We start from the raw sequence: 27618 nt of genomic DNA, 5'->3' as shown, positions 1-27618 counted from the left end.
TTTTTATTAAAAAACACAGGAAGCAAAACAGTAAATTACTGGTAATCCCCTTGCCCAGCTAACACTAACACATTAGATGATACAGGATAAGGAATAATGATAAGTAAAGATAAATAAGGATATATAATGATAAATAAAGACGGGATAAGGTTTAATATTCTTATACATACGGTGCCTTACACCTGTACTCTTGTGCTAGGGCATTAAGCACATGATGTCATTAAATTACTGTAACAATTCTTTGAAGTTAGGTAGTTTCTTACAGAAACTGAGTCTCAGAGTAGGGGGAGGGGTGGGAGGGACAGTGGACTTGCCCAGGCTCACATGTAACTACTGGAGCAAAGATTTGAATCGATTAGTTTAGTTTCACCTTTGCTCTTCCTAAAGTGCTGTCTCTCTCACATTTTATATGTTTAAGATATACATCTGTTAAATTACCTTTAAAGATAGCTGCTGGCATCTGACTAGTTAGATATGACTTCACAATCATGGTGGTAGACTATTGTGTGGAACTGCATCGCTTATATAAACTTCAGAAAATTGTGCTGCTTTCATTCAGGCTAAAAGACAAATTTCTCTGTAACAGACGGCTTACAGTACTTTAATTTCAAGCAGAAGGTTTGTACAGGGTCTCTAAAACTTTGTTTCAAGAGCTGAAGCCCACCCCTGAGAGTGAAACTTGCCTTGGTATTCAGATTGTGTTATATTGGGATGCCTCAACAGTTTAAGAATTCTTTTTTTTCTCCCCAGCTTTATTGAAATATAATTGACATATAACATTAAGTTTACGTTATACTTTAAGATTCTTTTTAAACTTTTAGTGTCTCCATGAATGAGGGGTTTGATGTTTGAATGTCCTGGTTTCAAAGCTTGTAGCCTTACACTTTTTTTAGGATGGGAGAAATACTTTTTTAAAGGGAATGTTGATTCTTGTTGAGGTTTTCCCCTTTCATCCCTCCTCCTTTTCCCTCATAAATAAGGAAAGTTCTTCATATGTGTTGGCCTGTTTTAAGTAGAGTTCTTGTCTGTATATGGAAACAGAAAAATGGGTTCAAGAGGTAGGTAAAGACCTTAAATTGAATTCCCTGTTAACTAAGCTTACCTTTAACACAAAGGCAATGAGGATAGAGGCACTGCAGTGCAGTGATTAAAATTAAGGACTCTGGAGCCAGATGTACATCTTGCTTTTTCTTCTCTGGGCAAATGACCTAATCCCTCAGTGCCTCAGATTCTCCATCTGCAGTATGGGGATAGTAGGTGCTGTCTCTCAGGGTTGTTATAATGATTAAATGATGAAATTCATGTAAAGTTGGTAGCAGTGCCCAGAACAAAGGAAGCATTCAACAAATATTACCTACTATGTATAGTTTCTAGCTGAAGAAAGAATTCAAATTCAGTAGAAAATATTAGAGCTGGTAATAACACATTTGTTGGTCATGAAATATTGGAGCTATAAGGTATCTTTTACAGCAGTCTTTATTTGCAACCCGTATTATGTTATGAAGTGTAGAAGAGGTATTTAAAACTTTGAGAATAAATAAAACCCATGAGGAAGAATGTAGAATTAAAAAAATAGGACCAAGAATTTAATCTAGGATTATTCCTAAATTTAGGGCAATGGTTTTCTACCTCTGATAATTAGGGGAAGTCAGTGCTGTCTCATGTGCGGTGACTACTGGTTTTCGATCCATCAGCTTTTCTTAACACCCTCACCCCCATCCCCTTAAATGGAATCCTCAGGATTATTCAGGTATCCTGCAATTGTGTAATTCATGGGACCCCTCTTTGGCTTCATTGAGGAAGTTTCATCAGTCTAAGTTTCTCAGAGTGTGGTCTTTGGACCAGCAGCATTACTTAGCATCACCTTGGAACTTGTTAGAAATGTAAATTCTGGGGCCCCACCTCAGATCTGCTGAATCTGAAACTCTGGGGGTGGGGCCCTACAATACGGGTTTAGACAGCCCTGCGGGCTTAACGGTTAACTTCTAGTGTAGGGTTTCCAACTCAGGTAACTTCAGGAGTTCAGGCATATAATATAAATGAATGACACCTACCAGGTGGGGATAATTTTGAACTGTGGATCAAGTGCCACAGCTGAAGGGATCAGCTGCTGTTGAGCTAATAGTCATTAAGAGACTTGCAGACCCAGCATTGGCAGATCTTGTCTTTGTACATAATAGATTTTAAAGTGCTGGCAAAGAATTGAAAAAATATTGATACCCTTATGGAGGCCAAAGAAAATTCAACTATAAGCAAATAAAACCAACTTCAGGAACATGACCTTCGTTTGTGATCTCTTATATAGGAGTTTTGTTGTGAGTAAAACTTGCTTCATATCACAGGTTATTAGGTTAAATTTCTGATGTGGAAAATTTTTTTGGTCTTGGGATAAGGACAGTTTTGTTTTTTTTTAACATCTTTATTGGAGTGTAACTGTTTTACAATGGTGTGTTAGTTTCTGCTTTACAACAAAGTGAATCAGTTATACATATACATATGTTCCCATATCTCTTCCCTCTTGTGTTGATAATGACAGTTTTAAGGTTTTTGATAAATGTTATATTGTTCTCCAGAATGAAACTGCTGTTTCATCAGCAGTTTCCCTGAAACCTAGCAGGCATTAGATACAGTTCTTTTTATGACTTTTAAAATTTGCTCGGCAGAAAAGGCATCCTTTAAAATTTGCATTGCTTTGATTTACTGATGTAGTTTAACCCTTGCTTTGTATTTATTGGCCATGTGTATTTTTATATAAACAAATCTTTCGTAGTCATTTGCTTATATTGTCCTTTTGAATTGATTCATAAGTATAAATTGTTTTCCCTAGCTTTCTGTTTGCCTTTTAATTGGTATGTTTTTTGAATTATAGAAGTTTTAAATTTGTGTAGTCAAATCCATCAGTCTTGTCAAATTCTCTCAAAAAATCCCTCTGGGGTTTTCATTGGAATTAGATCAAATCTATAAACTAATAACCCTCAGTAAAGATTTGTGCCTGCCTTTCCAGCTGTACACATGCTACTGTGAACCACTGTGGATAGGATACTCCCTTCCTCATTTCCACCACCACCAATATTCATTCATTTAACATACATTTATTGAATGCTTACTGCACATGAGACTACAGTAAGCCCCCTATATACAAAGGAGTTCCGTCCTGAGAGTGCATTCGTAAGTCCAATTTGTTCATAAGTCCAACAAAGTTAGCATAGGTACCCAACTAACACAATCGGCTATGTTGTACTGTACTGTAATAGGCTTATAATACTTTTCACACAAATATATTAAAAAAACACCAAAAAACATTTTTAATCTTACAGTACAGTACCTTGAAAAGTACAGTAGTACAGCACAACAGCTGGCATACAGGGGCTGGCATCAAGTGAACAGGCAAGAAGAGTTGCTGACTGGAGGAGGGAGAGGAGGTGGAGATGGTAGAGCTGAAGGATCGTCAGCAATAGGAGACGGAGGGCAAGCTGCAATTTCACTCACACCTGACGTTGATGGCACAGGTTCTGGTTCCTTGCTGGATTCAATTCTATCTACCTTCTTGAAGAAAAGATCCAGTGATATCTGGGTAGTAGCACTTCTTTTCTCATCATAGCTGACACGTGACAGTGTACGCCAGACACGTGAACTAACTAACGTGATTGGACATGCGAATGCAACTTGAAGATTCGTATGTTGGGGACTTACTGTATTGGGTTTGTGGGGCTACATTAGTAAATAAAACAAGAATTTCTTGTGATACATGAATGAATAAAACAAAGAATTCCTGCCCTCTTGTAACTGACACTGCTGGAGGAACTGAGGCAATAAATGAATAAATATATATCAGGTGGTAAGTGCTGTGGAAACAGAGGAGAGTCAGGGGAGGGTGGTGGCAGCAGCTTCACTATTCTATGTTGGTCAGAGCAGCCTTCTTTGATAAGGCGGGCCCAGGGAAATACAGAAACATTGCCCAAGGATATCTGGGAGAAGAACGTGTTCCAAGACAGGTTCATTTAAGTCAGAGAATGGAGGATGAGAAATAGCGAGGAGCCTTGTAGGAACTTTGGCTTTTACTCTGGGTTAGATGGGAACTTTCTGAGCAGAGGACTATAAGGTAAGTCCGAGGCAGGAGGACCACTCAGGAGGCTGGTGCCATTTCCAGCTGAGAGATGATGGTTGCTTGGTTGAAGTGGTCTGAGATTAGATGTATTTTGAAGGTAGAGCCAGAAGAGTTTCTCGTGGATTAAATATGGTTGTGAGAGAAAGAGAGGAGTTGAGGATAACAAGCTTTCCAGCTTGAGATACTGGAAGAATATTTTGTTGTGTTGTGTTTTTTTTTTTTTTTTACAGAGGAGGAGAGGACTATCAAAAACAGATTTTTGTAAGGATGTGAGAATTTTAGTTTGGGAACACTTATTTTGTATCTGGCCAATTTTATAGCCTTTACTTTACAGTGAACTCTACTTCTGATAGTTTCCCTGTTTTTTTCTCTGAGGGATTTTTTTTTTTTTGGGGGGGGGGAGCGGTACGTGGGCCTCTCACCCGCTGTGGCCTCTCCCGCTGCGGAGCACAGGCTCGGGACGCACAGCCTCAGCGGCCATGGCTCACGGGCCCAGCCGCTCCGCGGCACATGGGATCCCCCCGGACCGGGGCATGAACCCGCGCCCCCTGCACCGGCAGGCGGACTCTCAACCACTGCGCCACTAGGGAAGCCCTCTGAGGGATTTTTTAAAATTAATTTTTATTAGAGTATAGTTGATTTATAAGGTGTTTCTGCTGTACAGCAAAGTGAATCAGTTATACATATATCCGCTCTTTTTTAGATCCTATTCCCATATAGGTCAATACAGAATACTGAATCTCTGTGAGATTTTAAGGTAGACAGTTATATTGCCTGGGAGGAAAGGTTCTTGATATATTCAGGTAAACAGCTTGATGGAATGATTTCTCTCAGTGTCCACCTTGTTGCCTCCACATTCCTACTTTGAGCTTTATAAGTGTTACTGAGTGCAGCCTTTGGCCAACTTCCTGATACTTGATGGTGTTCAGATGTGCTGGCTGAGGAGGAATCTTCTATATGATTATGTCACACTGCCTTTTTGAGTAATGTTGCTTCTTGGATGACCTGATGCAGTATTTAGTCCTTTTCCTTGCTCAACAGTCAGTGAATACCATTTTCCATCATTTTATGGAAATGATGCTTCAGCTTCTTCTCATTGCCAACTAAATATCCTTGGATATCAAATACAATTTTCTGTCTACTTTCATCTAGCTTTCATTTCATTATTTGAAATTTGTAACGCAGGAAAGAAATGAGCTTTTTTTTTTTAAAAAGTTTGTGGAAGGGATTGGCAATAGATGCCTTCACTGCCTTTGGTTATTAGAAATTCTATATATGATATAGTGATTAGAAATAGAAATCTGTCTTTTCCTCATATGTTCCTATTTTTTTTTGCCTTAATGCTTCTAAATTTTGGTTAGTTATTGGAAATTTCTCTGGCTATTCAGAGATTAACCTGTATTCTTAGTTTCTAGCTGTGTGAAACTTTAAGATTCTAATTTTAATGAGTATTTAAAGGGAAATTGGTGGAGTGCAAATTGGATTTCAATAACTGTCTAATATCTGAAACTGGGAAAAGGATTTTTCATAACCCAGTGGTAACGTGGGTACTCTTGTCCCCCGCCCCCTCATCCTGTCATACAGCATGTCCTTCTGTTTTATGTACTACCCTGTGTGTGTGTGTGTGTCATTTATTTATTTTATTTTATTTACTTGGTTGCACCAGGTCTTAGTTGCAGCCAGCGGGCTCCTTAGTTGTGGCATGTATGTGGGATCTAGTTCCCTGACTAGGGATCCAACCCGGGCCCCTTGCATTGGGAGCTCGGAGTCTTAACCACTGCGCCACCAGGGAAGTCCTGTGCATTCCTTTTTAATTGGACTCCTGGGCTCATGACACTGTTGTTACTGGTCTGTGCTTCACTTTAGTTTTTCAATAATATACACCTATGACACCACTGCCCACCTCATACCTGATTACCTAAAAAATTATAGGGAAGCCAATGGACAGAACCTTTGTTGGAGGGGCAGAAATGCTAAGGCAATTGAAGAACGTGTGCACACAGCCTTTACAGCTTCCCCAGGGATCTCTAGGTTACTTTTGCTTATCTTTAAACTTTACAAAAGAGAGTATATTATAAGTTGTCTTATGGGACTTGGATTTTCAACATTATGTTACTAACATTTAAAAATCTGTGTTTTGGGGACTTCCCTGGTGGTCCAGTGGTTCAGAATCTGCCTTCCAATGCAGGGGACACAGGTTCGATCCCTGGACGGGGAAATTAAGATCCCACATGCCCCGGGGCAACTAAGCCCAGGGGCCACAACTAGAGAGCCCGCGTTCTGAAGCTACAGAGCCCTCACACAACAACTAGAGAGAAACTGCAAGCCACAACTAGAGAGAAGCCCATGCGCTGTTAACAAAAAAGAATCCCGTGTGCCGCAACTGAGACCCAGCACAGCCAAAAATTTTAAAAAAAATAATAATAATTTTAAAAAACACTGTGTTTTTTTTCATGTAGCTGTAGTTCATTCATTTTCACTGCTCCACTGAGCAAATATATCGTAGTTTAGCCATTCTCCTCTTGATGTGCATTTCGGTTTTCCCTCAGGTTATTTTATTTTCTAAATAATGGTCAATGCTATTACTCTGAACATTCTTGAGCATGCCTCCTGGTATATGTGTGCTAAGGGTTGGGGGAGGTGTTGTATATCCATGAATTAGAATTGCTGGGTGGTAAAGTATGCAAATGTTCAACTTTATTGGATAAGGACTGTTTCTGCTATTGCTGCCTAACAGGCCACCTCAGATTGAATGGCTTGAGACAACGTTTATTTTATTCTTGCAGATTCTCTGGGTCAGAATTCAGAGTAGAGTTGGAATGGCCTGTCTCTTATTCAGGATGTCTGGGACTTCAGCTTGGGAAGATTTAAAGGCTGGGGGCCAAAACACCTGGGACTAGAGGATCACTTCCAAGATGGCTTCTTCACTCACATATGTGGCACCTTGTTAGGATGCCTAGATGGCTTTGCTAAGGGACCCTTGGCCAAGTGCCTCCACACTTGGTCTCTTAAGTGACAGCCTCAGGGTTGTCAGACCTCACACGTGGTGTCTCTTTGTCTAGCAAACAAGGGTGGAAGCTGCCTGTTCATTTAAAACCTGGCCTGGGAAGTTACCTAGCATCACTTCCCTCATATTCCATTGCCTGAAGTGGTCACAGACCCTCTCAGATTCAAGGGGCAGAGACAGAACCCCATCTTTTTTTTTTTTTAACATCTTTATTGGAGTATAATTGCTTTACAATGGTCATGACTTTTTTTTTCTTCTTAGATTCCATATCTAGGTGTTAGCATACGGTATTTGTTTTTCTCCTTCTGACTTACTTCACTCTGTATGACAGACTCCAGGTCTATCCACCTCATTACAAATAACTCAGTTTCATTTCTTTTTATGGCTGAGTAATATTCCATTGTATATATGTGCCACATCTTCTTTATCCATTCATCTGTTGATGGACACTTAGGTTGCTTCCATGTCCTGGCTATTGTAAATAGAGCTGCAATGAACATTTTGGTACATAACTCTTTTTGAATTATGGTTTTCTCAAGGTATATGCCCAGTAGTGGGATTGCTGGGTCATATGGTAGTTCTATTTATAGTTTTTTAAGGAACCTCCATACTAGAACCCCATCTTTTAATGGGAGGAGTGTCAAAGAACTTTAGCCATATTTTAAAACCACCAGAATACAATAGAGTTGGTTGTACCAGTTTCTAGTTTTTGAAAATGTAATTTTAAACATTATTACAGCATTACTATTGATTTATTGAGATTATTTTGCCATTTAAAAAACATTTTCAAGCACTCTTCTAGAAGCTATAGGCCTATGGATTTTTGTTCTGTGTATAAAGTAATTCCCCAATACCAAGCTGTGGAAGAGAAAAATGATGGAACTTTCACTCACTGTTAGAAAAGTTTTTGAATTCTTTTGGAGAGTTGAAACGAAGTTGTTGGAGGACTATTAATGAAGGCTTTTTAGTGGTAAAGTTGAGATTGCATTGTACTTGGGGATGAAGGGAGCCACTGGTAGAGGCTGAACAGAGAAGTCACAGGATGAAACTGAATTGAGTTACTGTTCTTGATCTACATTGAATGTTTTGTGCCTTAATGAGAAAGATTCTAATAGTTTAATAGGTTATTTTTACTTTATCAGTGTTTCCTTTGAGGAATATATGTAACTGGCTATTTCTAACAAAATCTGAATTACTTAATGTTTAAATTTTGTGTGGTAGAAAGTTGTGTGTGTAGTTGGGAGTCTAGTGTGTGTAGTTGGAAGTTGGGGGTCTAGTTCTCATTCTACCATAAGTCTTAGCAGATCAGTTGCTTTATCATATCTATAAGAGACTTGGTTCCTGGAGTTCTTTCTTTTCTTCTGCGATTCTGTAATTAATGATGTGAATGTTAAACTAATGAGAAAATGTGAAATGAACCAAACTGTTTCTATTATATTTTTCAACCCTGCAGGCTCCCTCTCACTTCATCTTGTTGGAAACTACCCAGGGGGATAATTCACCCTCCAGCAGTTAGGTGGTGTTCGCCTGGTGTCTTTGAGCAGCTGAAGCATTTTGTGGTCGCTCTCCGCGATGACCCTGCCTATCTCTGGGGAAACAATAAAAGCTGCATGTGCATGTTTTGCAATTGCCTTAGCATTTCTGCCCTTCCACAAAGATTATATTTATTGGCTTCCCTAGAACTGTTTGGGTTGTTTAAACGCACTTTTTGGTGGGAGTGAGAGTGTCCTACAAATAAACTGTTTTTTATTCGTAGTGTCATAGTGAAGTTTTTGTCTTTAGTTTGAAATCACATGTAGCTCTGAAAAGCTATATATGCATGCTACCATGTAATACACCTCTAACATTGTCTTCATCTCTAGAATGTATATTTTTCCTAAGATTTCTGTTTAGCTTTCAGGAGCTGTGTAAATTGGTGGTGGTGGGGTAGCAGTGCTATAGAACTGTTGCTGCTCTCTAGAGCTTTATACCGTTTGCTCTAATGCAGCAGGGGAGAAAGAAAAACTGTTGTAACCTCCTTTTGTTCTTCAAAATAATTATGCTTGTCTTATAAAAACAGCTAAGTATTGTAAAAGAAAAATTGGAGCAATTTCAGAGTGATGAACCTTTACCTGGTCAGATCTTTAGAGTGTCTAAATCAAAAGGAGAGACTGGAAAGAAAAATTGTTCCAAACCTTACCTGGATAGAATCTTTCTGTGTGATGTAATTTATAGCCTTCTGGAAGGAAATTAACATTTCTGTTAAAATGCTGAAGCAATTGTTTGATGAACTTAAATGGGATTAGGCCTAGTTTTGGGAATTTAGTTACCTAAGCACTCAGTTGACTGTCAGTTTTAGTGCATTATTAATTAGTCGGCACCTTGTTTGCAGAAACGTGCCTTGAACTGTGAGCACGATGTTGAGTCTCCTGCTATTTTAATGTGACACTTAGGAGCAAAGATGGGTAGAATTTTAGAGCTAGAAGGACCCTAGTGATCAGTTTTGCAAGTGAGGAAACTTGAGGGCCATGCGAATATGGAATAGATTGGGAGTTTGATTTCCTTTAATAGTGGGAGTCTTTCTTTTTTTAACATGTTGCTGTTTGGATGATCAGTGTATGTTTTCCTATTATTTATATGGTTCCTGCTTATTTCTAAGAATAGATCATCAGGCTTAATTTTATATATTTTTATTAGGAAAATGCAAACATTGTAGCACTGATCAGGTAGTCTTATTTCTGGATCAGTAAAATAGCTATTAAATTTTTAAAGGTGACATTTGAGTTACTGTTACCTGTGCCAATTAGTTACAGAAGCCAAAGTAATTTTTAAAATCAGAATGTAACTCTTAGTTCATTTTGGCATGCCATCCTCATCTGAGCATCTTTTTATGATTGTTTTCAGTTACCCCAATAGTAAATGTCATTGTATTGGGTACTTTTGTTTCTTGGGATAGGGTCTTGAAAAAGTGGCATAACTGGATCAAAGGGTATGAGGATTTTTAATTGATAATTTTCCAAAAAATTAACTTTCTGGGTTTCTTCTGTTCTTTAAGAATGGCTCCCCAACATAGCAGTTCTGTTAAACTCTTTAATACATTTGAGATTTATTTTTGCATATGGTATGAAGTAGAAATTCCCTCTCCCTTCCCCGCCAAATGCAGCGTTGGTTATGTCAGCACCATTTATTAAGTACACCATCCTCTGAGAATTGAAATGAACTTTTGTTGTATATTGCCATATATGTTTAGATGTAGGTTTATACTGTATTTTGCAGTCTGCTGACCTGATTGTCTATTGTGGTTTAAATACCATGCTGTCTTTATTATACTAAACTTATAAATCGTAAGTTTAATAATTGATGGGGCAGATCCTCCCTTAATATTCCTTTTCAAAGTATTCTTGGCAAGTTTTGAACTTTGATCCATGTGAACTTGAAAATTATTTGTCAGATTCTTGTCCACACTTCTATGTCTTCTCAAAACATGACACAACACGACAAAAAACCTTTTAAGAAATGTGTCAGACATTATTTTTAAGAAAAATTTCACTGTTATGTTATGAAGTTATCACAACAAAGAATATGAAATGTTCTTTGTATTTTCAGAAATATTCTTTGAATCTCCATCTTGTGTAATGTCTGAAAGTTTTAATTATCTTTGTATTCTTTTCAGTTATGTGCTAAATGCTTGTTACCTAATGGCACTGCCTTTTTTTTATTACTACTACTACTTGTTGCTACTTTTCTAAGTCCAGGATATAGCTTTTCTTCCCTGCCTTTGCATTTTTACCTATGTTCCTACCACTGCTTGACTTGCTCTTCCCACTCCTTACTCCAACCTCATTTCTGTCCTTCCATTTGTCAGAATTCAGCACAAATACTTCTGTGATCCTTTCTTTAACCACAGTATTCCTTACTGGTAATTTTTCTAAATTGCATGTATTTGGCAATTAAATGCTCTTTTCACAGATTTCAGCATCTCTTCACAGAACCTTTTTTCAGTGAATTAAGCACGCTCCCCCTTTTTGATATACTTTTTGAGAAAGTTAGTTTGGCTGTGATACTCTTTTAAGAGTGTGAGAGAGAGTGTGTGTGTGTGTGTGTGTGTATGCGTGTGTGTGTGTGCGTGGGTGTCAGGTGTTAAGAATAAGAACTCTGGGCCAGAGTGCCTAGGTCAAATCGTGGCTCTGCTGCTTATCAGCATAGTCACCTTAGACAAATTACTCAACCTTTTTAAAATTAATTTCCTTAAATTCCTCATAGTAAAATGGGGGTAATAATGGTAATAGTACCTATCTGACAGGGTTTTTAAGTTACATGAATTAATGTATGTAATGTGCAGTGTTCTGAACATAGAAATTATAAGAATCACAAATATGGTGTTATATACTATGTTATTTAATTCTCATAAGGAAGCAATAGTAAAATGAAATAAGACTTAAAGCTCCTTATTATCTGACCACTGTGCTTTTTCTCACTAGACCAGTTGAAATCAGAGCCTCTGACTACATTGTCTTTTATTCTAGGAGCACATGAAAGATTTTTTCCTGTGTGCTAGGGGGTTTTTATGAGTATTTGCAAGAACTGCTTCTTAATGAGTTAGGATGAACAATTACTGTGGTCACTTGTCAGTGATCTTGAGTTTATCAACATCACTTTTTTTTTTAACTGAGGGACCAGTACAGAATAATCTGCCTGTGAAGCCGTCTCCCTCATCACCCTCCACCCCTCATACATAATCCTGCCAAGCATGCTGGAACTCGATCCAGAACAAAAGATATTTGGTCTCTGGTTCCTGTTTCTCAGGTGTGTTTAAGGAATACACATTTACCAAAACAAATATTTGTCATTAGATGGAAAGGCTTGGAGTGCCGTAGGGTAGCTGAGTTAGTTCAGCTGGGTATGGTAGTCAGGAGTTAGGGAGAGCAGCAGCAGCTACCACTTATTGAACACTTATAATGTTCAATAAGTTGTGTTAGCACCGTAATGCAGATCACTACTCACTGATGTCTCCAGGTTGTTAGGGCAGGAAAAATGTCTTTGTGCCTTCAGTCATTCTTCACCGCAAGCTAGTTTGATCTCTGAGGGCTAACTAGGTCATTAAAATGTTTTCTTAAGGGTTTTTCGGAAGGTGGGGTGGAGAGTGCATTTATATACTATGTGGTAAACAAAAACTTTGACAGAATAATTTTCAAGTTCATATGAAAAAATATTCAGAAGTTGCCAAGAAAACTTTGAAATAGAATATCTTATATATGTCACATAATTCGAGATTCTAACTATTAGTAAATGGTATGAAAATGTGTGGTAATTGAGGTGATGTGAGAATTCTGTTTTACTGTGTGTAAAAGCATCCAGAACATTCTTAGTACCCTCTGTATGCATCCATTTAAGTTGTGTATGGTTGGTATTAAGAACGTGGATCAAATGCTGGCAGTTTTCACTTTGTAATATAGCTTTATTTTTCCTGGTCTGTGTAGGTTTAGAGTAGGAGTGTGGACTATAATTTCGTGTCTCCCTCTGCAAGAGAGGCTAGAGTGGTTTATGAGATCTGTTGGCACCAAAAGCGAAAGGGGTTAGCTTCATTCTAGGAGTACATTGGTTTTTATCTCTTGGAAGGAAAAAGTTAGGATCATAGTTCTAACCTCTATCCTCCTTCCCTCTCTCCCTTTGAACAAATATTTGACTACCTTCCATGTGCCAGGCATTGTTCAAGATACCAGGGATGTGATGGTGAACAAGACAAAAATCCATGCTCTCCTGGAGAGGGCTCTAATGGTGGAAACAGACAGTAAGTAAGATAGATAACATGATTAAAATATTTTATATGTAAATTCAAATTATAAAACCAGGAGGAGGAATAGAAAGGGGTGTTGGGGAGGGCCAGAGGCTTGCAGTTTTAAGATAGGGCAGTCAAGGGAAGGCCTCAGCGAAGTGACGTGAGGAAGAGAGACCTGAAGAAAGTGAAGAAGTCTGCCCTGGGAATAGCAAGGAAAAGGCCCTGTGGTTGATGGCTTGCCTGGCACGTGCAGTGAACAGCAGTGAAAGCAGTGACTTGAGTGGAATGAGCCAGGAGGAGAAAAGGAGACGAGGCCAGAGAAGTAGCAGGGATGGGGTGGTAGTAGGTGCCGCATGACCATTTGGGGCAGTTGTAAGGACTCGGGGCTTTTATTCAGAGATGGGAAGCAACTAGAATGGATTATGGAGAGAGAAATAACATGTTCTAAGTTGTCCTTTTATACAGCATCACTTTGGCTGCTATATTCATGCTGAATAGTGGGAATGCAGTCAAGGATGAGAGCCAGACTATTTAGAAGGCTCTTGTGATAATCAGGGCAGTTTCAACCAAAGTAGTGTCAGTGATGTGGCAAAAAGTGGTTGAACACTAGATAGATTTTGAAGATAGTGCCAATAGATTTGCTGATGGACCAAATGTGGAGTCTGTATGTGTGTTGTATGTTTGTGAGAGAGAAGCGGGGGTGAAGGATTTGAAGTTAATTAAGGATGACACAGATTTTTGACCGGAACAGATCCATCCAGTTAGAGCAGGTTTGGGGTGGTGTAAGAGATGGGGAAGTGGCAGGGGATGGGATTGGTTTTGAACACAGTAAGTTTGAGATGCTTTTTAGAGATTCAGATGGAGGTGTTGAAAGCATGTGGATATAGGAATCTGGGATTTGGGGAGGGGCAGTCTCAGCTAGAGATAAGATTTTGAGGGTCAGAAACATAGATGGTACTTAAAGTTATGAGATTGGATAAGATCACCTAGGAAGTGAGTGTAGAAAACGGAATTTAGAGGTGTGGGCAGTTGGAGTCTTAGAAGGAACTTTAAAAGGCAAGAGAAAAACCAGGTTAATGTGATGTATTGAAAGACAAGTGAAGAAAGTAAGGAGGAAGGAGCAAATGATCACCTGTGTTAAATACTGCTGATAGGGCAGCGATGATAAGGACTGAGAATTGGACATTGGGTTTAGCACAGTGGAGGTCATTGGTGACCTTTATTAGCTGTTTCAGTGCAGTAGTTGGGGTGAGAACTTGGATTTAAGAGATAATGGTAATGGGGAGAGAGAGGTTAAACATAGTGAATATTTGTTGTAAAAAGGAAAGAGAAAAATGGGGTAATAACGTTTCCCCTGGCCTCTTACTGTTAGCTGTGCTGCAGGGCTATCCTGGTATTGTGAGTGGTACTCCCGATCCGTCCAGGGGAATGATGAGCCTGTCTGGGCCACTTTTTGTTGCTAAGTTGGAAGTCAGGAAACACCAGGCCTTGGTAACCTTCTGTTGAATGGAATTTTTTGCATGCCCTGTCACTGTGTTATTCTTCTGGTCCTGAGGTCCCTAACGAGTTCACCTTCCTCTTTTCCACCTTTCAGAGTTTTTCTTTGGTTGCCTCTTGCATTATTTCCAGGGTTTATATTTGTGTTTAGCAGGGATGGGCTGGGAGAAAAGAGTCTACAGCATCTTTCCTGGACCAGAAGTGCTTCTACTTATTTTTAAGAACTGATAAATTAACTAACAAATTGATTTTTGATTCAGCTTCATTTTCTTTTTTTTAAAAAAATTAATTTATTTATTTTTGGCTGCGTTGGGTCTTTGTTGCTGCGTGCGGGCTCTCTCTAGTTGAGGCGAGTGGGGGCTACTCTTCGTTACGGTGCGTGGGCTTCTCATTGCAGTGGCTTCTCTTGTTGTAGAGCATGGGCTCTAGGCACGCAGACTTCAATAGTTGTGGCTTGCGGCCTCGGTAGTTGTGGCGCACGGGCTCTAGAGCACAGGCTCAGTAGTTGTGGCTCGTGGGCTTAGTTGCTCTGCGGCATGTGGGATCTTCCCGGACCAGGGCTCGAAACCGTGTCTCCTGCGTTGACAGGCGGGTTCTTAACCACTGCGCGACCAGGGAAGCCCCTCAGCTTCATTTTCTTGAAGATGTATCACTTGTTCCTAAACCTCAGTATCTCTGAGTAATATTTCTGAGAGTATGTTCTTACACACTTCTTGCGTAAGAACTATGTAAGAGGCTTTTTATTCAGGCAGATCCCTGGGACTCACTTCAACTCTTAAGATAATTCTTATACACACTAAAGTTGGAACAACATTCCTGGAGGTTGAACATTGATAAGAACTTTTGTTCTTTTATCTTTCAATAGCTGGCTCAGTGATAGTAGCAGTGGCAGGGCCAGGATTTGGAATTTAGTGTTCACTGACTCTAAACACTATGCTTGTTCCAACAAGCTGTATTTTATTTTTAAAGTGAGGAGAAACATGTTTCTCTATAGGAATTCTATTATTGTACTACAGTTAATCTGTTGGGCTAAATACAGAATTGTCTTTGCTCTAGAGATAGCCAGAAACAAGTTCTCCCCATGGAATAAGAAGTTCTGATGTCCTCCCTCCCCCTTCTTCTTACCTGTCAGTACGTTGTACTTTTCTACTCTTTCACTCTCCTTTAAGGAGCCCAGAGCTGGGGAGTTGGGGAATGGTGAAGAGAAGAGGATTGTTTTTCCTTCCGTCTTAGTTGTGATGTTTGTGAGAAGCTTCTAAGTCCCATGCTGCTTACAATAGGTACTTTAAGTTGTAAGATGTGATCTTTGTCAGTCTCTTGCTTTGGTGAGTGAGCTGGATCAAATAATAGCCACTCTAACACTTTAATTTATGGCTTTTGAGTGAATGGGATTACTTAACTAGTTAGGATTTTCAAAGGAGGAATTAGTATCACATACAGAATTTGAATGTTCTGACCTCAGTTTGATTTTTGAAAGGCTCTAAAATGGAAGTCACTCTAAAAAGATGGATTTTCTAGGCAGAAAAGTAGACAGAAACTTTATCTGTTCACTCTGGAGGAGCCATTCTGGATTAGCAATTCTTCGACTAACTGAGATCCTTTCAGTACTTTGTCATTTTCCTTTATGAGTCCTATTCTCTAAAAAAAGGCACAGTAACTAGGCCAGTATTTTGTTCTGAATCTTCGTGCTCACATTCCAAGTCCAGTTCTACACCAGCCACAAAGAACTGTAAGCCACTTCCATCCTTCTTTGTAATGCTGTATTTTTCTCCATTAGAACGCTTCAGCATGTCTAAGGCATTCAGGTATTTCAGACTTAAGTTAGGTGTTTTTTTAAGGGTGAAAATTAAGCAGGACAAACCACTGGCTAAATAAGTCTCATATTTTTTATATTTCCTGGGAATTCCTTATTTGTAAAAACTACATGTATGCAGATATCATTGAAAATGATTTACACCTAAAGCACATAGTAGGTAGTGCCTGTAAGAAGGCGTGGATAATCCAGTTGAAGACCAATCATATGTATGACGTGACTTGGAAATGTGGAATACGTAAACAACAAAATAAGGGGATCCCACTAAGCTTGAAGAATACAAAGTAATGAATTGTGAGATGCAGTTCACCAGGAAAGACTCTAAAAGGGAGATGGTTTTTAGGGATAAAAGATGTTCCTGGATATTTTCAGGTTGGAGACTTGCATAGAACAAACAGGACTCAGCCTCAGCCTTAGGACTGCTGAGGGTCTGTGTTGGAGAATTATTGTTTCTTATTTTTATTGTGCCTGGCAGATTATATATTATGTATATGTTACCATGTTTAATAAAAAGTCTGGCAGATGGGCATTCAGAAGAGTTTGAGGTACCATATATAATTCTTTAAAAGTTGGGGTTTTTTTTATTATATATCTCAGTCTTAAAAATGAAAAAATTGAATGTACCAGTAATTTATCTGCTGATCTGGAGAATAATAAATAACAAACTAAAGGTAGTTTAGAGGTGTCAGTTTATAAAGTTCAAAAGTGTGGACTTCGTGACAAGAGTACAATCAGCAAAATTCAGTGTGGGAAATTCTAAAGGACAGATAGGTCTGTTTCTTCCACAAATAAATTGCGAGGGGGAGAGAAAAGGAAAACTTAAAATTTGAGGTGTATTAACCAAATGCAGTGTGTGGATGTTATTTGACTTTGATTTGGACCAGCCAATGGAGATAATCCAGGAAATTTGAACAATAGCTATATATTTGACATTAAGGAATTATTGTTTTTTAAATTATGAAAGTTATATATGTAAAGTTAATTTACCTTTTAGAGACACAAAGAAAAATATATACCAGGTGTAATGATCTGATGATGGGGATTGGCTTCAAAATTAATCTGTAAGAATGGGGGATAGATGTTTTGGATGAGATAAGATTGGCCAAGGGTTGATAGTTGAAATTAGTTGGTGGTTATATGGGAGTCCATTATCCCTTAACTTGTATTAAAATTTTTTCATTTAAAATAAGAGTTCCAAGGTAAATTAAAGAACATGGGCCAAGATCAGGATTGCTTATATTGTTTCATAATACTAACGTGGATTAGAGTCCTGTGTCATCTGGCCCTACCTACCTATATCCAGTGTCAACTCCAGTGCATTCTTCTCCTTCACTGTCACAGCTCTAGCTCCGTAACCTGTATACAAGTCATTTCTTCTTCCTAAGACATACCACAACCCTCAGTATCTTCTATATCTCTCCATATCTTCTACCCCTACCCCTTATCTCAGCAAGTTTGCTTGTTCAAGTCCTAACTTACTCTTTGGAGGTCAGGTTAAATGTTTATACCACAGAGAAGTTTTCCAGATCCCCCCAAATCTAAATCTGATGTCACAGTTATGATCTCTTATCTCACATTTTACATGATTATTTGTTTATTAACATTTGTCTTCTCCATTAAACTCTTCAGTTTACCGTTCTTGTTTGCTATTATTGTATCCCCAGTACCTAGTAAAATCCCTAGTAAATAAATAGGTGCTTAAATATTTATTAAATGGAGGCGAGAAGGGTAGAAGAGTTCCTGGTGGATTGAAAGCTTGGCTGAAATAATCTGCCAAAATACTCAAATCTCATTTCAGTTTCAGAGGTAATCTGGTTTAAGCAGTAAGAAAAAGAAAGAAGGTTTAAGTGTTCAACCCCCTGAGTCTTTATCAGGATGAATTGGATCTGGTACATTTATTTCCAGTTGCTACAGACATCTCTAGAAAGATGTCTAGATGTAACCTAGTTAAAGTGACAGGCACAAACTGTCTCCTTAACCCACTGTTATCTATGAGTTTTATTTTATAGCTAAAACGTGGGATATTTGATGCTAGACAGTTTGGTTCTTCCCCCCACCCCGTACTTTATTTCCCTCATCTGTTAATTTGGGGGCACGGGGGTAATGTCATTGAAGTTGTGGCTGAATACAGTGTGTGTTTCTAACGAACTACTTTGGATTTCATGTTTAGAGTAGAACTGCTTTAGATGACTCTGAAGCCCAACCCTCAAGGAACACTTTTTTTTTTTTTTTTTTTTTTTTTTTTTTGGGGTACTCTCCCGTTGCGGAGCACAGGCTCCGGACGTGCAGGCTCAGCGGCCATGGCCCACAGGCCCAGCCGCTCCGCGGCATGTGGGATCCTCCCGGACTGGGGCACGAACCCGCGTCCCCTGCATCGGCAGGCGGACTCTCAACCACTGCGCCACCAGGGAAGCCCTCAAGAAACTCTCGAGAATTCTGTTGCTAATTGAAAACACCTATTTCCTGAGTATGTCTGCCTCTTAGAGATTTCTTTTCATCTCTATTTCTCCTCTTTTGTATCTTTTATGATACGGAATTGAAATCCAAGGTTTATATTTATTTAATAATTGTTCTTTTCTACTATACATATTGTACTTTGCAGTTAGGATTATTACATCATTTTATGAATGCCACATCCTGTGAGACTGATGTTGCTATTATTTCTAGAGGTCAATTTACATGTCTAGGATTACACAAGGTAAATAAAAGTGGTAACTTGACTTAAACCTATCTTCCTGCTCTTCCCTCTATTCTTTTCACACTGCTTTTGAGCTAGGTAGTTAATACTTGTATACACATTTTTTTTATGTGACTCTTTGTAATGTTAAGATTTTCTGTTCCTATCCCATAGAGACCCTCACTCTTAACCCTGGATACTGTGAGTCTAGCAACTGTGTGCGCTGGATGTCTGACGGTGATCTCAGTTTTACTTAGTCTGCTTTATTGGTTTTTTATAAGTCATCTAAAGATCCTAGAGATTTCAGAATGTAGGTGTTTCAGACATTTTGCACATTTGGACGTAGCACATAACTTATCGGATCGTTTTTTGGTTGAACATTGTACTGTGTAGCTTGCTGCGGACAGTCATTTTACTTTTATCTTGTTAATGGAATCTTTATTTGCATAAAAGGAAAGAATTGGAGATAGGACTGATATCGGAATCAAAGATGGAATTGCCACCATTCAGGCCTTTGCAGCATACTGTTGTTACTTTAATGAGATTTTAAAACATTTCTAGATCAGGGAAAAGTATAATCCACCAGCACTGTTCTACTGGACTTAAAGATTTCCTATCCTGGACTAGAACTAGGTGACTTAAAGGCAGCACTAGGTCAAGTGTTTGACATGGTTCAGTGCCTAGCTTTAGTGTTACTTTTAGGTAAATCAGCTTTTGCTGCAGTTTATCTTTGAGAAAAAGGAAGTACAGTATCTACCCCTGCTGTCTGTGGCAGCATTGAAGATAGGATTTATCAAATACAATCACTTTTATTGAACTCATTGACAGTATGTTGACAGTAAGGGGTGTAGCAAATCTTTGTCTTTTCTCTGTTAGTAGAAATTACATTCCTTGTTGTTTTTCTTTTAGTAAGGTAAGTGGTAACCACCTCTAAGTTAAGTGATTCTTAAGGTGTAGTAGAAAAGGTTTTATCATTGACACCTTTGAAGATTCAATGGATAATATCTAATTTGTAATAAAAATGGAAGGAGCTTGGTCCTCACATTGAAGAGAAGTTAAATCTCCTTACATCAAGGTCCCCATGTTGATCTGTTTGTCCTCTTCTAATGGAACATTACCATTCAAGAGGATTTTAAAGAATTAAAAACAAAAATTAATCCCATTTTTGTTTTCCATGTTGGCCAACATGTAACCTGAACTCTGAATTTTCTAGTACTTTCCACTATTTAGCTTTAAAGTGTTTATAAATATGAGAGCTTTTTTAGAGGAAATTATTTTTTTGTTCAAGTAAGTAATTTTTCTTAGATCCTATAGAATATCTTAAGTTCTAGATATGTGGTAATATTCTACTAACCCTGTAAAAAAAAAAAGAACTATTAAAGCTCTATAAGTTCACGTAGCTAAAAAAGAGTCTATTTATACAACATACACTATTTTATACAAATAAATACTGGTACATAGCTGGCAACATTAGTTTACCATTCATGTGATATTACAAAAGCAAATATTAGTACTGTATCTTTCTGCATTTAGGTAACCAAAAAGCAATTCATTGTGTAAAAGTTTAATTGATTTTTATACAGCACATGCAGACAAAGAAAATTTATCAGTAAAACATTTAATAAAAGCAAGGAACAAAATACGAGTTAAAATGAATTCCCATTCGGGTAATAGGTAGCCCAGTACATGTAGACATATATTCTGGTGCAAACTGGCATAAAGTACATGGCAGAACAACACCTTAGAAAGCATTCTAGTGTCCTGCACAGACAGCACAGAGCAATTATTTTACTAATTATCAGCAGAGAGTAAGCAATAGGAAAGAGTTGAAAGAACTCTGTGGATTGTTGGAATCCACATCTTTTTCTTCATTATTGATAATGACTGCAGTAGAAACCAGTTCATCATTATATTTGCATAAGTATCACTCTGCAGCCTTAGTCACATGTTCTATTTAAAGCATGACCCTACTTTTAAATCAGTGTCTCTTGTTTTGAGCTGTAAATTATCAGAGTAATAAATTTACATTTTGAATATTAGGGGCGAAATCTACCTCTACCTCTGGTAAACTGAGTTTCTGTGGCATGTTGTTTTTGTTGAGGAAACAAAAACATAAACTCTTAACACTTGAAGCTGTTATTCTTGCACTATGTTTTGTGCTCTGCTCTGCCACTGGGGTGTGGTAACATCTTCACAGCTCACCTCAGGCTTGCTAACTGTACACCTCCCAACTTTGTTAACAGTTCAGCTTTCTGTCCATGATGCTGGTATTTTGAACACAAGATACTTTTTGGACACTTGGGGTGTTTTCCATTTTTCATTAACTACCACATTTTGACAACTTCTTGCTGAAAATTACATCTGGTTAGAAACTGTCATATGACAAATGTATTTGTAGAATGAAACCTGTTCATAATTGGGGGTTGCAGTCCTCCCTTAATGCTGCCTATCTTTAATTAGCTTATTTGTCTTTAATTAGTTTATTAGCCAATCTCCAAAAAAATATTACCATGACGTTCGGTTTTGTATTGCTATTTAGATTAATACTTGTATATCAGCCTGTTAGTTTTGACGTTAAGAAAATTGAAAAGGGCTGTTCATTAATGTCAGAAGAAAAAATGTATTTATCCACCAAAGTTCTTGTGAACTGAAATGTTTTAAGGAATTTTCTTTTCCTTTTGTATTTTCAAATTTTCACACAGTCAAAGTGTTGTGGTTTCTTTCTTATTTTTTCCTTGACCTCAGACAAGAAAGAAAAAGAGAAAAAGAGAAAAAATTCTTTCGGTTAAGATGTGTCGAAATTCAGAAATAACAAATAAGTTTCATCTTTCCTGCCAATTCAGAGTGCTTGATGTCCTGGAACACTTTCATGAGAAGGCTTATGAGCTAAGGATCATTGGGAGAGACTGCCAGGATTCTTTGTCCACCAAGGGTGACTAAGGAGGAAGTGCTGTAAATTGGCCAAGAAATCATCTTTCCCTTGCTTTGGTTTTCAGCATTAGAGTATTATTTTGGCTAGCCACTGTCAGTTGTTAAAACAGATTTGTCTGGCAATAAACTGTCATTAAATGGATGTTGTGTTAATTTTATTAATCACTTTTTGGCTTAGAATTGCTGCCTTTTATGATATTTGACTCCCCTTCTACTTTGTTTCCTTGAAGATTTAGGATTTGTAGAGAAGCAGAGAAACTGGTGTGATTCCTTACACATAAGAGTGACAGGAAGAAATAAAGTTTGAGGAGATTTTATTGAGGAGAAGTAATATGTTATTTAAGTTAGGAGTGGGTAGTTACGGAGTTATTGGAGTAGCCCATTGGTGGTAGATGGGGACTTCGTATGTGGTAGCTTCAGAAATGAAATGAACCTGTAAAACCAAGAGATTTTACAAGATAGGAAGGTTGCGAACCATGAAGAGTGATGAAAGTTGGAAATGGGATATGAGAGTTAACTACATTTACCTCTTTTAGAAAAGGGGGGACATTTTTATAGTTCAAGAATGATCCAGAGGTTATTCTTGACCTCTTGAGGTTCTTTCCTGAATTTGGGCTGGTGCTTAGACCTGCAGCCAATATTGAACCAGATAATTGTACTTAAATAAGAAAGTATCTTTATATCTTGTGCTTTTTCCATCAAGGTTAGGGAACTATATGCCTTGTTTCTAAAGAGAAATAATTGGATAATACTTTATCACAATGGTTGGCTTCAGTGGCTTATATTTGGACTGTATTGAAGTTAGTAAAATACTATTGCTATCCTTGATCTTAGTTATTATGGTATGATTAAGTATTAACTCATTTCTATTTCTATTATGGTTAGATTTGTTCTCTTATTATAATGCATTTCACCCTATCAGTGGACTATGTTAAACTTCACTTACAGTCACTTAAAATGTTTGTTAGTGAGTATGTAGAACCTGTGTGGAGATGGGGCTAAGGGCAGTATGACTACTACTTCTCTCTTGGAATAGAATTTTGTAGAAGATCATAAAATATTTTGGTTACAGAATATACCAGATGCCAGTTACCCCCTCTAATATTAAAGTTGCCATTTTCTATCAGACTTTTAGTTTTTAAAGAGCAGTTGAACATTACATTACAGTTAGAGCCAAAATCTAACTTTTTTCTTTAATTAATTAATTAATTATTATTTTGGCTGTGTTGGGTCTTTGTTGCTGCGTGCAGGCTTTCTCTAGTTGCAGTGAGCAGGGGCTGCTCTTCTTTGTGGTGTGTGGGCTTCTCATTGCCGTGGCTTCTCTTTTTTTGCGGACTGTGGGCTCTAGAGCACGCGGGCTTCAGTAGGTGCGGTGCATGGGCTCAGTAGTTGTGGCTCGTAGGCTCTAGAGCACAGGCTCGGTAGTTGTGGCACACAGGCTTAGTTGCTCAGCAGCATGTGGGATCTTCCCAGGCCAGGGCTTGAACCCGTGTCCCCTGCATTGGCAGGCAGATTCTTAACCACTGTGCCACCAGGGAAGCCCCTAAAATCTAACTTCTTTATTTCCCTTCCCAGAGGTAAGGAGGACTCTGATCCTGAATTTGTTGTTTATTAGTTTTATGCATTTACTATTTATGTATTGGTAACAGTTCTTTTTATATATATATAAATAAATTTATTTTTTGTTTGTTTATTTATTTTTGGCTGGGTTGGGTCTTTGTTGCTGCACATGGGCTTTCTCTAGCTGTGGCGAGTGAGGGCTACTCTTCGTTGCGGTGCCCGGGCTTCTCATTGTGGTGGCTTCTCTTGTTGTGGAGCATGGGCTGTAGGCGTTTAGGCTTCAGTAGTTGTGGCTCACAGGCTCAGTAGTTGTGGCTCGAGGGCTCTGGAGCGCAGGCTCAGTAGTTGTGGTGCACGGGCTTAGTTCCTCCACTGTATGTGGGATCTTCCTGGACCAGGGCTCGAACCCATGTCCCCTGCATTGGCAGGTGGATTCTTAACCACTGTGCCACCAGGGAAGTCCCAACAATTCTTATTATTGTTTTTTGGGTTTAAAAAAATTTTTTTTTAAAGTTTTTATATAGTTTTTCCATTCCACATTGTTGAGATTTAGTCGTGTTGAGACATACAGTAATAATTAATTTGATAAACAATACTCCATTAAATTCCTTTACCACTTTTGTATATCTATAGTAGTACTTACTTTGTTTAGCTTATTATTAGTTTTTATGTTTTTCCATTCAACATTGTCTTCTGAGATATAGTCATGTTGATACAGATAGTTCTGGTTAATTTGTTTCTATTGCTATAGAAAAATCCAGTAAATTATAGTGTATCTATTTCCCTACTTTAGCAAATTAAATTGTAACTAATTTTTAGTTATTACCAACTATTGCAGTGAACCTGTTTCTTCATGCAGATGTGCAGGTTATATTCTCAGAAATAGAATTTCATGATGACTAGGTATACACATTTTCCACCTAACCAAGTATTTCCATATTACTCTTGAAAAGTGGTGGTGCCAGTTTTTATTATTGTTGGCAATGTATGAATTACTGTTTTCCACATCTCACCAACACTTGGTTTTTCCAGTCTGGGTTTGAAATGACTTCCTAGTATTTGACCTACTAATATTTTAACCAAAAATCTAACAAGGCCTGGCATATTTTTATGTATTTATTGGCCATTTGGATCTCTCTTATGTGAGTTTTTAATTTATTCATCTTTTGTTAGATTATCTTCTTCTTAAACCTCTTTGGTGGAGTTCTGTTATATATTCTGATGTGTTATTTTTAGTTTTATGTGTTACAGATATCTTTACCAACTAGTAGCTTGCCTTTAACTTTATTAAATCTTTTGCAACATGTTGAAAATTAGCTAAAATTTTTGTGTGTCTTATTTAAGAAATCCTTCCCTGCCCTGAAGTTCCAAAGATAATCTTACTTAAGTTTGACTTTTCAGATTTAGGAATTCCAAAAATAGTGAATTATATCATAAAGAAAGGAAGTAATTTTACTTTTTTCATGTAAAGAACTGGCATCTCAATTCCATTTATTGAATAATTCAGTCTTTCCTCACCGCTCTGAATGCCCATCTCTTTTATATATCCAGTTCTAAGTTTGGGAGTTCTGTATTCTGTCCCACTGGTCTTTTTGTCTTTCTAGACTGCCTTAATCACCATAGCTTTACCCTAAGTCTGTAGTGTGAGTTTTCACCATACTTTCTTTAGAATTTCTCTAGTGTTGTTCCTCCCCTACACCATTGTGGATTTTTGGATGTTTGTAAGTTTCCAGTAACAACCCTGTGGTGGGGGAATTCCCTGGCAGCCCAGCGGTTAGGATTTCACGCTCTCACTGCGGAGGGCCCGGGTTCAATCCCTGGTTGGGGAACTAAGATCCCATAAGCCGTGCAGCTCAGTCAAACAAACAAAAAACCCTATAGGAGATTTGATTGGAGCTTATTTGAATTTGTAGGTAGATATGAAAATTGCCATTTAAAAAAATCTATCTCACCATTTATGGAGGTCTTTTGGTTTTATTATTTTCTCTGCAAAGATCTTTTGTATATAATATTAGCATTTGTTAGTGTTGTAAATAGTTCTGTTTAAAGAAATGAGTCTTTTCTACTTGTTGGCACTTGGAAACACTATTAATTTTGGTATGTTGATCTTTACTTGGCAACTGCTGAATTCTCGGTTAGCTTTATAATTTGTGGTGTCTTGGATTTTCTATGTAGATAACGTAATCTTTATTCTTTATATGTCTTAAAGTAGAAAATATTTCTATCTCCTGAGAAATTAAAGCAATTCAGAAAAACTGTTTGCCACAGACAGGATCAGGATACTTAGAAGGCAGTTTCAGCTAGTTAATTTGGGAAGTATCTATGTGAAGAGTTTTATCCACGTGTGTCCTGTGACATACATACATACATACACATACATATAGTCTTAAGTTTTTTTTGACAGTAGAGTGGTCTGTATAAGGGCATTTAGACGTTAAAACCGTCCCACTCCCATTTAGTATAAATGTTGCTGCTACTCTTGCATTTCACTCAGTTTATTTCCTTTTAGGAGGCGCAGGTCAGAATGGAGATGGGCTGCAGACCGAGCAGCTATTGTCAGCCGCTGGAACTGGCTTCAGGCTCATGTTTCTGACTTGGAATATCGAATTCGGCAGCAAACAGATATTTACAGACAGATACGTGCTAATAAGGTAAGGGATAAGTGTCTGGTCTTTTTCAGCTCAGCTAAAAACTATCATTATCCTCTTCTCCCCATCCCTCAGTAACTCTTAACTATGTCAGAGAGAATGGTTTAATATGATCTGATATAGCGGTTTAATTTGTTTAAGAGCCTGGTGTTACTTAGCATAATGCAGACAACACTGTTAGAATATAATGTTAGATTAGCTCATGGGTTTAGAACAAAACAGTTTGAATATCTGGGCTAACAGGGAACATTTAAAAAAAGGCACTATTTAATGTAAGCCATTGACCATACCTGCATATTTGTTATATTTATGGAAAAGTGGTGATGACAGTATTTTCATCTTATTTTTTTACTTAGATGCATTTCTGTTTTACTGCTAAGCTTCCCTTGCTTTCTTGAGGAAAAATAAAGTTTTTCCTGAAAGATCATTCAGGCAAGATTAGACACTGGTGATTTCATTTTCCTTTGTTCTCCTGCTTGCAGTGGACTGACTCTTAACGATACAGCTTTTATCTTTAACAGTGATACTTGTATAGTTTTTCTTCTGAAAAATGTCCTCTGCTTATTTGGAGTTTGACTAGGGGATAAATGTACATGGAAAAGAAATCCATTCAGTAAATAGTTGAGTGACTGCTGTGTACCAGCACTATTCTCCTTAGTGGGGTCACAGTGGTAAATAAAAATCCCCCTTTCTTGGTGCTTATGTTCTTGCAAGGTGCTTATTGTGTTAGCTTGATGCAGTGACCTCCCTGACTGAACATGTGCGTCTAGATGAAGCATCTACTGTTCCTAAAAATAAGTGTCAACAACGTTTTTGTCCTGCCTTAGTGCTGGTCAAAGCCTTTAGAAAATTGCTATGTACCATGAACTGCATACATTAAATTAATTAGTAGACCAAGAGTTAAAGGATGACTAACTGACAAGATGAACAAAAGGGTAAGAGTTTGAAGTAAAAGTCCTGCAGCCTACCTTATATATTATGTAAGCTTTTATTCCAAACATTTCACTGGAGCGTTCTTTGAGCTTCTTCCCCAAATGGGCTTATATGTAATTCTCCAGAAGTTCAGTAGAACATATTATAATTGAGGGCAAAGTCCAGAGGACTTACCTTAAAAAATAATAATAATAATAATTTGTTCCTTTAGGGTAGGGAACACATTAAATCCTAACTTGAAAAATTAGCTAGCGCAAATGAGGAATTGAATCTAAAAATATTCACCAAGGATGGTAAACATTATGCTTAGCTCTTTTTCACAAAGAAAATTAAGTGATATTTGTAGAATATGAGCTGAGATGTTGATAAAGAATATCTGGGAGATGACTGGATATGCCTATCCTGAGGAGAAAAACAGTCTTCCTCTGTCATGGACACCTCTTCAGTGTCTGGTTTTTTATAGCCAATAGTTAAGAGAGAATTTTCATATTTGAGAACTAGAGTCTCTTAGTAACAACTGAGATTATTAGAGTGGTAGTCAGTCATATTTGTTGCTTTATCTATTTTATATATATATATATATATAATTATACGTACTGTGTGTTTATATATGTGTTTATGTTATATTAGTTCCTCATTATAAAACTACTGTATTTCATAGACTCAAAGATGCTGTTGATTGTAAG

At 37.8% G+C, this 27618-nt stretch overlaps 1 protein-coding gene across 10 annotated transcripts in view; it reads left to right on the top strand.

The window, feature by feature from the left end:
- The window catches only part of KANSL1 (KAT8 regulatory NSL complex subunit 1), a 179972-nt gene that overhangs the window by 94663 nt on the left and 57691 nt on the right, over positions 1-27618 (top strand). For 6 of the 10 annotated variants that reach the window (XM_055090708.1, XM_055090713.1, XM_055090711.1 and 3 more), the window contains 2 exons: positions 12799-12885; positions 25861-26002. In XM_055090708.1, the coding sequence (XP_054946683.1) occupies positions 12799-12885; positions 25861-26002 (229 nt within the window). The remainder of the gene's footprint in view (positions 1-12798; positions 12886-25860; positions 26003-27618) is intronic. The other 4 variants (XM_055090712.1, XM_024130015.3, XM_024130010.3 and 1 more) reach the window with 1 other exon arrangement.

Source organism: Physeter macrocephalus, chromosome 14 (genome assembly GCF_002837175.3).
Source record: "Physeter macrocephalus isolate SW-GA chromosome 14, ASM283717v5, whole genome shotgun sequence".
Classification (NCBI taxonomy): domain Eukaryota; kingdom Metazoa; phylum Chordata; class Mammalia; order Artiodactyla; family Physeteridae; genus Physeter; species Physeter macrocephalus.
This window is presented reverse-complemented; position numbering and strand designations above follow the sequence as displayed.